Raw genomic sequence first — 15,897 nt, 5'->3', positions numbered from 1 at the left:
CTTCTTAGAATTTGTCCCGTTTTAAATTCACCTACTTGTAAGGAGGGCAGAATGAGAAAAATAAAACTGGGGCGAAAAATTTCCAGAACAAAGTACCATTACTCGCCTGCCTGTTGTACTATAACTCCTCCAGCCTTATAATATTCTATAATCATTGCTTTCATGCGATACCCCCCAGTGGATTGATGGTCTCTTTTCCAAATTATATGCACTTTCTAAAAAGAATGAATTTGTCAATTTATAAAATTTAGTATTACAAGTTAATAAAGACAGTAAAACAATGTTATCAACATTTATATGCAAATGAACCTCTGTATAAATCACTAATAAATGATTGACAACTTGTATGGAATATATCGAATACCCTTAATTTTGCATTTGGAAACTCAGCATTAAGGCCAAACAAAAAAATGTGTGGTTCCGGTTACACCTCCAAAAAAATAGGGTAGGTAGGGATTTTTTATTTTTTTTTTCTAGTACAAAATGATTTTCTAAATTTTTCTAAATAATACCTATTTCTTTTCGTTAGCATAAGTGAACTATTTTATGTGTAGAGTGTTAGATATGTTTTCTCTTAAGCATTTGTATTAGATATGTGCTTAAATGTGTGAATAAAATGTCTTGGGTATTTAAACAGTTGTTTGCTGATTCTATTCATTCGAGTTCATACTCATCTAGAAAATACAATGTTTGAAGAAAATCAGCATGAGCAAATTGAATTATTTAACTGTTATTTGGATATTATATTTTCTTTTTTAAGAATGTTAAGTGATTACGAAGATGATATGTGCTATCCTTGTTTTTAAAGGATTATATTAATTTCAGAATTGTATATTATAAGTAAAATTAATGGATATCTTAAGCATTATACATTAAATCTTAAATATAGATCATGATTTCTCTATTGGAATCTGCTGCGGAAGTCTTTATACAGGTATATAAAATCTAAAATTGTAGATTATAGAATGCGAAAAAACAGAAATATTTTGTGAAGAGCTGAGTATATAACTCATAACTAATAAATGTTTTGTTTATTTTGAATTCAGTCTTTTCCAACTATGGTTCAGAAAAGAAATGTTTTATTTGTGAATGAACAGAGTGAAGGAGAAAATAAGTGGCATTTCGATGTGGCGTTAAATATACTAGTCAACATTGGCAGGGAGCACCCTAGTTATGAATATGAAACATATTTTTAAATCAAAAATAATGAAAACACAATCTTTTCTTTTTGTAAAAAATAAAGTCCAAGGTGAACATCCTTTTTTTAAAATCAGTGTTTATAAATGAAATTAATTAATTACTTTTATCCAGAACAGTTCTTATTTTACTTAATAATAAATTCTGAACTATAAACTAGAAAACGGACATGAGAGTTCTGCTAAGAGCTGTCAGAGGAAAAGAATGTGACACCTACATTTTGTACAGTAATGTTTAAAACAAAATAAATCACCTAAGCAAGATGACATAGAATCATTCAAATTTGTCAGAATTACAAATATTTAATATTATTAAAATTTTAAATCCTTTCTTGAAACCTTTTTGCCTCATTGAAGACTTCATACTTCCAAGCTCATTTCTCTTATATATTGGTGTTTTGCAAGTTGACTTTATTCATGTAAAATCAGCAGTCTTCTTTTTCACTTTTCCTCATGAACTGTTTTTTTTTCTACTTTCGGTTTAAAAGAAATGATCCTGATATAAATTATTTAATAGTTTACAAGTTAATCTATCTTACACATTGGGCTAATTCTTGCGTAATCAATGCAATCAAATAAATGTGTTCTCATGTTATCTTCCCCCTAACTCCAAAAAACGTTACCTGGTCAGCTGTCTGTGTGCTTTCAAGCGAGAAGTGATTTCCTATCCTGACTTCACACCTTTGCGTGCATTAAATAATAAAGGGGCTAATCAGCATGCACTTGTTATAAACCAGCTGTAAACAGAGCAACTAACTGAATCTCGCCACTCTTGGGCATATTTATTTAATTTTGGCAACCAAAAAACAAACAAACAAAAAAACATGGCGCTGGAAAAAGGTATACTGCCACGCCATGCTAGCTTGCTTTAGATTTAACACCATCAAACACTTGCACTACGTGTTGAAACGATTTTTGCATGGAGGCCGCCATTGCTGGAACTAAAACTAATACCGAAGTGGATGACGGAAATCGCGGAAAATTCCGGAAAATAAATATGAATATTGCCGAAAAAAAGTTTAGGGTCAGGGATCTAAAATAGGGACGGTCAGGTAATGGGAACCACACATATTTTTTTATTTGGCCTAATAATATTCCATACATGATTGAGCTGTCACCTGATGAACCTTTAATTCTTTTCTATTTTTATTTTTTATATGCTTTATATGTATATGAATTATAAGAGTAAATGTAAGTCCAAAAACTTATTTTGTGACATCAATTTCATACCTGTATTTGAGTTGCCTTTTTGAGGATATACCGGGTAGATTATTCAAAGTCGATGTACATGTAGTCTTAGATGCTGCAGTTCTCTTGTACTTTAGCTATAAAATAAATCTTAATGTATACAATTGTATAAGATGAAAGAATATTTCAAACACTGCATGAAACAGACCAAAACTTTAACCAAAAAATCCTCTATAACATGCTCTCTAAACTGAAGAATATGGTCATATAATTGCAGTCATATGAATTTTGTTCAATGATAAATGCAGAGAGAATTTGCAGAATATATAAAGAAAGTTTTATCGTTGGGATTGGGAAATAAGCAGGTCTAGTACAATCTCTTAATTTAGCTATATAGCTTGAAATAGCTATTTAGCTTTATTAAGCTATTCAAAATAGCTTGATTTAGCTATTTATATGCAGTTTTTTCACAAAAATTATTTTGATAAGAAGTAGACAAAAAGTTGCATGTATTTGACTATTCATATAATAATATGTGCTATGGGCTATCGAAACAACAAGCAAAATCAAAGATAGCTCCAACTTTGCAACTTTTGATTACTTTTAAGCAAAAGATTAATTTCTATTATTTGAGTAACTGTCCACTACCTTGTGTGCATTGAGGCATGGATAAGTATGATTGCTTCTCATTGAATGTACTGAATTAATCAATTATCTTGTTGACCACAATTGGCCTCCTTTATAAATTCATTGAAGAAGTAACTGTATCAATTGCATATGTAGCCCAAAAACTTTTAGAACTTTGAGTACAAAGTCTCTTTTGTTTCTATTTTCCTAATTATCTTCCCTTGTTTAAGGGTCACAACCCTAGTTTTAGTATAAACAGAAGCCCTTGGCCCAAGGATACCCTGTGACAAATTTGACAATAATGGCCAAAGGGTTCTTGAGTTATGGCCCATATCCTAAAAAGTTTACGCACACCGCACAAATGGCCACAGCATTAGCTCTTTGGGCCTTTGGCTCAGAAGAGCTTAAAAAATGAACCTCTTACATTGATTTTTGGTCAATATTTTTTACTGTTTTTTGTATAGTTTTTTGATGAACAATGTACAGTATTTTCACCCAAATTCCTGTATTTTGAGGACTGCTGTACAGTATTTGGGCCTAAAAATTATCACATGTATGCAAGGAGATTTTAATGAGTGAGTTTTAAATGCATCAATTTCAGATGAGTTCAAGGTTGAGTATCATCACTGCACCAAGGTGCGACTTTTTGTGCATGCTGAGAAAAGTATACATTTAAGAAAAAGTGTGATAAAATAGCTAAATTAATTAAGCTATTCTGAACAGCTTAATAAAGCTATATATATAGCTAAATCAAAAGATTGTACTGGACCTGATAAGTGCTTTCAAACATTGAATACTTAAAAAAACTAGACCTACTGACATGCAACAGCTAAATTTTTGTTGATAAATGAAGCGTATTCTGAACAAATTATTTACCCATACAAAGGTGGTGCTGTCACAAGATGACGTTCGTACCCATCTGACACTTACACTACTCCTCCTTAATCAGCTGGTAATAACATCATTATCCTCGAATTCAAGAAAAATCTGTTAATAAATTAGTTGGAATGATGATAACAAAACTATTCTAATCAGATACAAATGTATAATATAAGACTTCTATTTCACCCAAGAATATCCAAGAAGCAGGTGACATTCTCGGACTTGTTTACCTGTACTTCGATCGAAATTCTCCTCCTACTTGCTCGCACCCAAGCTTTTATGACACTCAATTTATCCATCGTAAGTCGGAGAACCCTTCAGCTTTGTACAACTGCTTAAACTTTCCTTATACGCTTTGTGTAAACCATAAACATGCATAACCCAATACACATCATATTCATTTCGAATAGGTGATATCACCTATTCGAATAAGTGATATCACCTATTCGAATAAGTGATATCACCTATTCGAATAGGTGATATCACCTATTCGAATAGGTGATATCACCTATTCAATTTGAATGAGTGATATCACCTATTCGAATAGGTGATATCACCTATTCGAATAGGTGATATCACTTATTCGAATAGGTGATATCACTTTTTGGCAGTAAATACCAAAACGGCGCCTCATAGTATGACGACAATTGACACGAGGTTCCCACCCTGTCTCTAAGTAGAATGATTCTTTTGATGCTAAAGTTGGTAAACCTGTAACAATTCGTGCGACACTTAACTGAACTTTTTCTAGCCTATCCATGTCAAATAAAGTACAACCGTCCCACAGTACAGAAGCATATTCAAGAACTGGTCTAATAAATGTGATACACATTTTAGATAGTTTTTTTCTGCCAAGGGTGAATTTGAGTTTATTTAGGAGACCTAATTTTTTGTACGCACTGCTTACATCATTACTGATATATTCAGAAAAGCCCAATTCTACAGAAAATAGTAGAACAAGATGACGACGAGTCGAAACATAATCCAGTTGACTTTCTTGGAAATATAATTCAGGATATTCTTCTATATATTTCTTTGTGAAAAAAAAACCCATTTTTATCTTAGACGGATTAAATTTCAATAACCATTTATCTGACCAGTCACTGAGTATTTTTAAATCATGATTCAAGAAAATTGCAATATCTATAATGTACTAATCAGAGTGTTGTAATGAATTGTCGTCAGCGAACAGTCAAAGTAAGCTCAAACGTTCCGTTCAAACGGATTTTATTCCCCACTTCAATGCTCTTTATTGTACCTGCTCAAGAGATAAATGTACATGTGAATAACTGGTAAATGTAAACTTTACACAGAAAGGGGCTGCTGTTTGAAAGTGATAGGCTGGTGAACCGTTTTGATCACTGTGCCTGTACAAGGTACAACTGTACATTCCATAGAAAGTGAATGATCGCAGCTTATATAATCAGAATGAGTGAAAGGTCAAGGTAGAGGCTATAGCTTTATAGGATTATATAGTATAGGATACAGAATAGTGTAACTAAGGGAAGTTATTTTCACTGGGGAATCTCCTACTAAATTCACCTTTAGAATTATTTTTACTTTTGCCGTATACTTTCAGAATTTTATGGTATGAATAAATTCAAACGGTCAGCTTCCACGCAAAAATAAATAAATAAAAATATAATAATTAGGAATTGGGAAAATAATTAACATATTCTCCCCTTTTAATTGATCCTATACCATTTACTATAAATTGGCAAAGGTGTGATTTATAATTAAACAGTCTAGCAAGTATTATTCCAATCACTGATTGATCAAATCTGTGACAAGCACCAAATCTCTTTTTCCTCAAGGGACATCCGAGAAAAGATTTTGAATTTTTAAAATCCATACATCCGTATTGTAAAGCACATGATACCAACGGCCTCATAACCGCAGTAAGAGTAAATTCGGACCGCACAAATGCCATCCAGGTTGCTTCAAACTCTGGATAATCAAACAAGCACATTTCCTCCCCAAGAGCTGTGAATGTGCGTTGATTTGTTCGTACGGCAATGGAGCCCCAACCAGGTATAGCTTGGACCCCGACCTCTTTAGCGCCCTGAAAAAGTTTATCAAGGGGTCTTCCATTAAATCGAACTGAGGCATCTGTCCACATGACGAAATCGAATTCTTGCAACAGAAGTTGTATTATAAGCGGCTTCCAACCATATCCGCTTAAAATTCGAATATGATCCGGGAAAATATGGAATGGAAATTTCCTAACCTCACACCGGCAATGCTTTTTCATCAGTTTTAATTGCTTAGCATTCAGTCCCAAGTCGAACAATATTAATTTCATATCCGGGTAAATAGGTAAAAGATTTCTGTGGTAATCTCGAATCAATCCTTGTATTTCATGGAAGTGGTTAGATGACGCAGCAGCGGCGATTACTGGATAGGGTGAATTCGAATCGCTTTCTGTTAGATTTTTTATTCCAGCATCATCCAAATTTAACATTTCTAAATACTTCTTCGGTACATTAAAAGAGTAATTTAACACTTTGTAAAGATTTTCCTTAAAAGATGGATAGAAATCTTCACAATCGCCAGCACTGGTGTTCTGTCTGACAAAGGGGTCTTTTTCAAAGTTTTCCGTGGGAGCATTTTCAAACAAATGAATCATGTGATGCACCCAGTCTGAATCAACTGAAGTTTCCCTGAGTATTTTATTTTCTTTGTAATTCGGGGAAGGACTGTGATATTTATGGCTCTCTGTAAAACGGTCACTGTATTGATCATTTAATCCACGTTTCTCGAAATCTTTCCTGTCAATATGTCCAAAATCAACGTAATGCGCAATGTCTTCTTCGCGCATTAAGTGTGCATTTGAATTAATCACATTCAAACTTCTGTCATATTTATAAACCAATTCACAAAAATTTATCATCATTACAACAAAAATTATTGCACATATTATCGAAAATTGGTTCCTTCGACAAGTTAGTGACATATCTGAAGTGTTGTCCTCTCTGTTAAAGATAAAAAAAATCTCTTAAAACAGGAAGGCTGGCAACAGATGTAAACTGGAAAGGAAATAAAAACAATCGGATTACAAAGTGAAACGAACTTATAACAACATCTTCGTACTTATATAAATCAAGATTATACTAAATTGTTATAGCGGGAGCATGTTTGAATGTTTTACCTAGGTCTTTTTACTCAGTAAATGTTTTACTTAGGCACGTGTTTTTTTTTGGGGGGGGGGGGTTGCTTTCCCCATTTCTTTTTCCAAACAAAATATTTTACTGTTGAAAATGTTCACAGAAAGGCCGGCGGCACTCCCCCTTTTTCTTCCAGTATAGTGAAATCGACCCAGAAAATGTATTTAATAAAATTTGCTTGTGGAAAAAGTTGGAATTTAACCCCCACCTCCCCCAAAAAGCAAAATAGTACTATTTGAGTTTGGAATTTTTCAATTGTCCTCTTTTTTTCCTAGTGTCCTTTCTGACATATTTCATTTTATTTGACAAAATGAAATATGTCAGAAATGACACTAGTCAAAGATTTTTCAAGTAAGCCGTCATTTTTTTCTGACAACCCTCCATCCCCTCCCCTTGCAAAGAAATCACACAGCTCCTGTTGATGATACACTTAATACTTGATGAATAAAATCAATTTCTTTGCTGACATAAAGAAATCATACGAATAGATATTGTTTTATTCTTATATCTTATCTATTGCTGAATTTAAAATCACATTATTATTTCTTCTTTTGCGTCAGTTCATTTGTTATTTTTAAATCATGCACATTTGGATGACGATGATGAACAAACAATTTTTGTCAAACCTGAAATTATTTTAATTGTGATTACTAATTTCAATTACTCAAACTATAAGTCTTAAATAGTATTTACACGGAAATCGAATATCCAAGATGAAAATAACTTTAGCACTTACCTTTCACTAGTCCAAGTGTATAATTAGATTAAGGAATTTTCTCAGTGGTAAATGACTTCCTCATCAATAAATACCCGGTTATGTAGGAAAAAGGATGTCTACATACAGGGTGGCCCTAAGGCTCCATCGCCACAACTCTTACGTTCTGTTACCATCTTTGTAATTACTATGGCGATTGGGTAACGGTATCCAAACGCTATGAAACACGGTTACCCAAAAAAGGAGAAAATTGAAAAAAAAAAGTTTATTAATTTTTTGGCAGGTCTCAGGAAAATTTAATATTCGATTACTGAAAGTATTTGGTTTTATAAAATCACAGGTCTCAGGAATTAATTAAAATAATGAAAAGTTTCGATATGCTCCAAATAAAATCATGAATATTCATAACGCTGCTCAGTTAAAGTTACATTTATAAGGAGGTGGGCATAATAAACAGAATATCACTTGCAGATTCATGTATTCTATAGACCATCAATTCAAATGCAATACTTTCTATTGAATTTATTCATTTATTTTGTCTACATTCTGGGTAACCGATATTTCCATTGACACCTTATAACAGCACTGCGTATGAAATAGAATTGCAAAACTTTATGATATAACTGTAATAATTTTTTTGTGTCGGTATAATAAAACATTTAAAGTTTATCATTGAGGGAGTCAGCAAGATTCCAGTTCCCCTTGGCGCCTTGCCTTTGGAAATAGGCTTGCTATTGGGAATTATAGTCTTCCTGACCCCCTCAATGATATACTTTTACAGTATACTGACATATGCTGATACTCTAAAAAAAGTGGTAAGAAAATCTGCTATAAAATTTATTTTAAATAGAAATTTTATGATATTAATGAAACTTCAGGACACACGGTGGAGCCTCTTGATATAAGCAATATCGTCCAATTTAAACAGAATGTTTTCCATATCTCTGGAGAAGAGCCTCGTTATGATGATCCCCAACACTGATTGGTCAAATCTGTGACACGAGCCATATAACCAACTTTTCTTCTCAGGACACGTTATTTTTTTCAGCGCGAAATCAAAATCCATACAATTATATTGTATTGCACAAGAAACCCAAGGAAGCATTATGCTAGTCAAAGTGAAGTGATTTCTGAATATTGAAATAAAATGGCTCTCTAATTCGGGTCTATAAAACATGCATGGTTTTTCACCCAGTGCTCTGAAAGTAACAGTGTTTGTTCGTAATGCTATAGATCCTCCACCTTCAATTACTTGTATTCCATGGGCCACTGTTCTATGTATTAAATTGTCAAGAGGTTTTCCGAGGAATCGTACTGAAGAGTCTGCCCATATAACGATGTGGAATTCCGAGAGCAGGAGCTGAATGAGAACAGGCTTCCAAGTATTTGTTCGAACAATCCCGAGGTGATCAGGGAAATCTTTGAATGGAAATTTCTTTAACCGACAATTGCAATATTTCTTGATATGGCGAGCCTCTGATTTTTTCAAACCAACATCAAATATGATGAATTCCAAGTCAGAGAATTGTGGAGCCACATGGGCTTCCACGTTGCTAATAAAGCCTTGAATTTCTAAATAATTAAAGGAGCTTGCAGCAGATGTAAGGACAGTCTGTGTATCTGGTGTGTGATTAAGATTGGACTTTATTCCATTTTCATCAAGATTCAATCTTCTTTTGACAGTTTCTGAAATGTTCAAGGAGTAATTTCCAACCACATTAAGATTTTCTTCAAATGTTGAAGGGAAGAATGGGCATCTTTCAAAAACTCTAAAGATTGTTTTTGCCACTCTTGTCGGAAGATCAGGTACTTTAAAATGTAAAATACCTATTGTTATGCTTGAAGTGCAAACGAAGAAGATCGTTAATCGAATACGAAAATAACAAACTCGAGGACGACGAAGTCGTTTCATTTCTGATTTGAATTAATTTTCGAAAATCAAGACGGCATTGTTTCTAAAGAGATGATGATGGCACTGTCTACAAAAAAAAAAATGAAGTAAATAATGTTACAGAGGAAAAAAAAATCAATATCTAAAAAAAAAAAATATATATATACTTTGACAAGAACTTTACGACATAAAAACGTTCTGTATTTATGTAATGCAGGAAATCTCACGATTTTTTTTCTGCATTAATAACTAAAAATGTATGCCAAAACCTGTTAACTATCATCTCTAGTTTAGGGCCCTCTATAGCATACACACTATAACTCGTACCTTATGTTGAAAATAAAGCAGAAAAACTCAACATCTCTACATTATACAATAGATAACTTACTCAATGTCTGAGAAAGATTTTACATTAGTGTATAGAGAGTACTTAATTAATGGACTGAAATATTATGTCAATTTTGCTTCAAGCACTTAATAAAGATCGGATAAAAGGCTTAACTGTTTCTCCTTCAATAAGGCCTTAGGTATAAAGAACAATGTAAAGTATGTGTCGTTACATGTAAAATAACACAGTCCAAAAGTTTAGTTTGTGAGTACAGAATTCTAAAGACTATTCTATGTAATGTTTGGATATATACACATGCATTCGAATGCTTTCTTGTACTATCAGAATAAAACATGAATATTAGCTTTTGCTTGTATTCACTGATATTTTCTTCCCCGTTTTTTATATACTGTCTATTTGTTAAAAATTAATATATATATATATATATATATATATATATATATATATATATATATATATATATATATATATATATATATATATATGCAAAATTTAATGCAGGCATACTTTTCCAATGTACAGTGACATGTATATCGACTTCTAATTAATAGTTCATTCTTGTTCCCTTTTTCCTTTTACATATTTATTTGAGTTTTTGTCGTCGTGGACTAAATGGTATTTATATCATCGTTCTATAAATCATTCGCGAAGTGGATGAAACGTTAATGGATCTTCACGTTACAAAGATGAAAGAGGTAAATAACAGTTAACCATCAACCCTTTTTCCATACTTGGAGTTATTTCCATATTTGGAAGTTAGAGTCAAATTTTTCTTTGTAACTGTCAATCGCAACTTCTCGAGAAGCGGTATTTATGATATAAATTACGAGGACGTTTACTCTATCAGGGCCACCGATTAATTCACTTGGGAAAGGGGAATTTTCCCAGCTATCAAAATTTAACTTTAGGACTTGTTTGTGAGTTTTTCCATTGCTTTCATAATTTGCATACAAAAAATAATTAAGTTCCAGGGGTTAAACTAGTAAAAACAGAACAAACAAGCAAAATTCTTGAAGTCTTCATACCTTTTCAAGTTAATCCACCACTAAATGAGAGGTTACATTGAAATTTTGGTTTGTAGTAAATATACCCTGTCAGAATTATCTGTCTTCTTATCAAAGTATTTAAAGTTAAATGCCTCATCTGTCTTTCTCGTGTCTTAAAGATTTGATCAGGTCTAGCTAATTAGGAAACAATAGTATTTTTAAACATTTTTAAAAAAAATCTTTAGTGGGTTCAGAGAGGGACCTCTTCTGTCAAAGTACATGTATAATGCAATTTGAAGAAAATATAATTTATATACACACATGAATAGCAACATCCAAGGAAATCATTTCAATTGCAATAATTTACACGTTAGGAATTATCTGCAGAAAAAAGTCCTATTTTTCGATGTAAAGTGGTGATTCAATTTGTTTTACTGGTTTGTGAATACATTAATATAAATAATTCTAAATATAAAAGCAATCAAATAAAAAACATGTGTTTTCGTAAGTTGTTGAAATTGACTCTTGAATAAAAAAATCTCCTTTTTCCGGATGATTGAAAATTGTACAAGAAACAAAAAGAGAATCCTGTTTCAGCTATGATTTACCACTGTCAAGGGCAAATAACTTTTCCTTGAACTTGTCCACTGGTAGTATGGCGTCAATTGATCTCAAAACTTTGATGCACTAAGTAATATTAACCAATATGTCACAAAAAATTAAAGTGCTCTAGCACTTTAATGGCAAACGTTCTAGTTCAATATATATACCTTGTGAACACTATGAACAATCTCCAACACCTTTGTTACCTGCATGCTACTTGTGTTTCCTGTTACTGTTCAAATTAAATTAAAAAAAAATACTGTACAACAGTTATCAGTTTATCCACCTATATAAACGCCTTTATCTACTTTTTACTGACAGTTTCATGTAAATTTTATCTTAACGTTTTATGAACTCTGAGACGCCAACATTAATGTGCGCAAGAATTTCATTCAATCGCGAAAAAGAACAGGGGAGATCACTTTGTCACATATCAGCAATATGTGCTGTCGGTACTGTCTGGATCTCTCCTTATCTATGTTTACGAAATACTTTTGTTATGTTTTGTTTTAATTTGTATCCAGATCACTGATATGACATAAATGTACATGTATGCGTACAAGTAACAACTTACCCCTAGTGTTGCAAGCAGGTGTATTTGCTTATTTTGAATCAGGCTATAGCGAGAGAATTCATAAACTTTTCTTGCAATATCAAGCACAATTACATCTTCATTAGTGGTCATGACAATATTTCTAAAAATGAAATACATGTATTAAAGTGACCTTCAAGTACACTAGTACAAAATTTGGCAGGTATTTTTGTTGGGGGGGGGGAGGGGGGGGGGAGAGAAACAATGGATATGAAGTATTCATCTATTCTACTGGAAAAATAAAAGTGGCAAAGGGCATAAATCACATAAATCTTCCTATATTTTTCATATGATTGAAATGATGAATGATAAATGTTAACAGCTGCAACAAACAGCAAATGTGACATAACTGGTGTTTGAACTTTCTTCCTTCACCCATTAACACTTTACGTTATGGCTCTATATTTGGCAACAAGTTGATAAAACCGTGTTCTGTGACTGATTCAGAAAATAGTTTCAATTGTCAATTTGCAAGGAATGTATTATTTTTTCATTTAGTGCTGTTAGATATTTTCTAAAGGTATCTTTAAATTCAGCAAACCGATAAAATAGTGAAATGTTCATAGATCAATTTCTGTTAGTGATATGTTGAATATATGTTCATAAATACATTGTATATCTTGCATATCGAGAATTCGTGCTATACTCATGATTAATAACGACCATACCAGTAAAATCGGGTTTATACCTTCATAACCCCACTTCTTCCTGCTTACATGATTTATATGTCTTTCTTCTATGTTTATATTTTTGATTTCTTTGATTTTTTATCCAAATATTTATTATACCCCGGTATATTTGTATTAATTATTTCAATACTGCGAATTTGCTGGCTGGACAATCTTTCTGTGCTTTATAAACCACCAAATAGTAGTCCAAATTCTTTATTATGGCTGTAAAGTATACTTTCAATAAATTACTTAACCTTAATGACTGTATGTTATTTTGGTCAGTTAGTAACTACAGCGTTAGAGATGAATATTTATTAAAAAGAGATGACATCTGTACGTTAACAATCACATACATGTACTTGAGTCCTTTTTCCTTCTAAAAACTGGAGGAAAAAAAACTTTTCACAGCTTTGAAGAAAGCAATTTATCTGGGAAAGTAATAGTTCCTTTCATAGTCGTATTTTATCAACAAATACCGCGTATATGTGATCCGTAAGTATGTTCCGGTTTCCTCAAGTGAAGTATATACAATGTTAACGGCTGTCTTATCAAAAAATTGATGTGAAATATGATGGCCGAAATCACGGTGTAGAGAACTGTTGCAAATTATACCCCTCATAAATTATTGAAGTGTGTCCTACTAACACAATGCAAACAAGCAGACTATATTTTCAGTTATAAGTATATCTATTGAATATGAAAGTTCCATGAAACCACGTGAGCGAGGGCGGAAGTCAAATCCCGGGATAACAGGAAAATGAAGAAGAGGGGATTATGATTGTACATGACATGGAGTGAAACAGTACATTAACAATGTGGACTTTACGACAAGTTTTACTTTTGGTTATATTTTGTGGGGTGAGTATAACATTTAAATCTTTTCTCCATCATTGCAGCTCCGTGCAGTCCGGATCCAAATTTCAATTATTTTTAAACGACGCGCCCCGCGTTTCCTGTTTCGATAAGCCGGTCATTTTATTGAGAGTCATACATAATTTGTTTACAAAAAAATCAAGTACGGTAAAAAAGAAAACTAAAAATAGATAATGGACCAATGCAAATTTCACAGCCTAAGTTGAAAAGGCTCATTTTACATTCATTTTTCTAAACAGGAGGGAAAATGAATATGTAATTTTAACTTGACTTCGTCACTTTACATTGAGTCACCAGGAAATAACGAATGTAGCATACTGTTTTCATTGTACATATATGTGCAAAAAAACCTCTAAAACTCAATTTTCAATCTATATGCCTTACTCTCCAAATACTTGAAGATTCGTAAGTGTAATATTTACTGCTTTTGAGAATTTACGACGCATCCTTATTTTCGAAAGGTCATACACAAAATCTATTACAATGCAAAGCCCCAATTGAAGCGCATAAACACAATAATTATGTGCCCAAATGCTAAAGAGCATTTTTATTTCCCTCTTTTTTAAACTTTAATATAAAACATGGAAAACTAATCAACTATTTTACAAACAGCTGTTTGAGAACAGTCAGATTTAAATGGCTTTAAAAGAAAGGAAGGTAGAAATAAATGCATACCGACAGGGAAGTATTCTCATTACACCTTTTGTTTGTTGAGGAAGCGCAAGGAAAAAAACATATTATGTAAACGATTATCAAGACGATCTTTTACTTTTAAAGACCAATGATGGGAAGTCAGGAGACAATGTCAACATTCTTATCATGCAATATAAAGTAAATTGTCAAATTACACATTTCAACAGATTTGCAAGCAGAACAAATATTTGATAACGCCTAGCTGTGCAAAAATTTTAATGTTCTGTATTAAATTCATTGTTTAAATCAACCCTCCAATACCATATAAAGGACATAAGATGGTAAAATCAAAACTGCAAAATTATCGGGATTGGAGGGGGGGGGGGGGACTAATCTTGTACTTAAAACAATCTTGTTGAGCTTTTCTTCCCGACAATTGTAGAAATTAATATTCTTTATATCATTTGTAACTATACTATTTAAAATTTTTTATTGAAATGTAATTCTTTTTGATTACATGCATCTGACATACTTTCCATCAAAAACAAGGTGTCATTTACGACACGGAATTTACCGTATAAAGTTAAAAAGTGAATATTCAATTTGAAGAAGAAAACCATATTTAACAAGAAAGCTGTACCTATTTGCTGCAGAACTAATATTTAGAAGTTAAAGCTGTTTTTTAGTTGTTCTAGTAAAAAAGGGAAAGGGATAATATTTATTATACCACAACGAGGAAAAAGATTCAGAGTGTGCCACAATATCCACTTATAATTAGGAAGAACTTAATGCGCTATTTAATACATGATCACAATTGAAAATTTCCATTCTATTTATTAGACAGTCCTAAAAGTAGCATTTTCTTTTTTTCAATTACAGCTGTGTAAATAAAATATTTCATTTAAATATTCCTCTTCTTTTTCTAAAAAAGATGCTTCTACGGTATTTTTTACAAAGCTGCATATTTAATCATTTTATAAAACAAACGAGTGTTATGATATTTTCACGTATTTAAATGTATACAGAACCAGGCAACGAAATTGATTTTTTAGCAATTGTAACTACTCCTTCCCTCCCCCTCTTTCCGAGCGATATTTTCCCACGATGTTGACACGAACATGTATTGCTTCACGTATACATGTCTTTATACAGTGACACTAAACAATCCATTTCTTTTTAAAAGATGCCATACATAGAATGTAAAATTTCCCCTATATATATATATATATATATATATATATATATATATATATATATATATATATATATATATATATATATATATATATATCCAAAGTCTCTTCTTTGTAATAGAACAAAAACACTTTAAAACACTTTTTGAAATATTTCAAACGTGTTACCGGCCTTCATCAGTCGTGTTTATTTAAATGCATAGCAATTGAATATTCACTTTACATATATATATATAGTTTAACAGAGGATTTTCCTTTTTCCTCAGTTTCCTTAGAGTAGATAATAAAACTTTCTGCATGAAATTTCTGAATATACATCTAGTTACATCTTTTT

The 15,897-nt window shown here is 32.2% G+C and overlaps 2 protein-coding genes and 1 long non-coding RNA gene across 3 annotated transcripts in view; 1 reads left to right on the top strand and 2 right to left on the bottom strand.

Moving 5' to 3' along the window:
• Positions 1–111: 111 nt before the first annotated feature.
• On the bottom strand, positions 112–4,273 carry LOC133185996 (uncharacterized). The gene is made up of 4 exons (XR_009720988.1): positions 4,124–4,273; positions 3,888–3,998; positions 2,427–2,521; positions 112–215 (listed from the first exon to the last, which is right to left on the bottom strand). It is a non-coding gene; the product is annotated as an uncharacterized LOC133185996 (long non-coding RNA).
• Positions 4,274–5,541: 1,268 nt separating this feature from the next.
• Positions 5,542–6,711, bottom strand: LOC133185049 (uncharacterized). Its single transcript, XM_061320113.1, has one exon. It carries the CDS (start codon positions 6,709–6,711, stop codon positions 5,542–5,544), a length of 1,170 nt encoding a protein of 389 aa, XP_061176097.1.
• Positions 6,712–13,579: 6,868 nt separating this feature from the next.
• LOC133185407 (tyrosine-protein phosphatase 10D-like) overlaps positions 13,580–15,897 on the top strand; it is a 60,990-nt gene continuing 58,672 nt past the window's right edge. The window contains exon 1 of the mRNA XM_061320589.1: positions 13,580–13,722. Within this exon, the coding sequence (XP_061176573.1) occupies positions 13,678–13,722 (45 nt within the window). The 5' untranslated portion in view covers positions 13,580–13,677. The remainder of the gene's footprint in view (positions 13,723–15,897) is intronic.

This window comes from Saccostrea echinata, unplaced genomic scaffold (assembly GCF_033153115.1).
Source record: "Saccostrea echinata isolate AGI-Se365-2 ecotype Australia unplaced genomic scaffold, CSIRO_AGI_Sech_v1 ptg000012l, whole genome shotgun sequence".
NCBI classification, from domain to species: domain Eukaryota; kingdom Metazoa; phylum Mollusca; class Bivalvia; order Ostreida; family Ostreidae; genus Saccostrea; species Saccostrea echinata.
The sequence above is the reverse complement of the archived record's forward strand: the minus strand, read 5'-3'. Positions and strand labels throughout refer to the sequence as shown.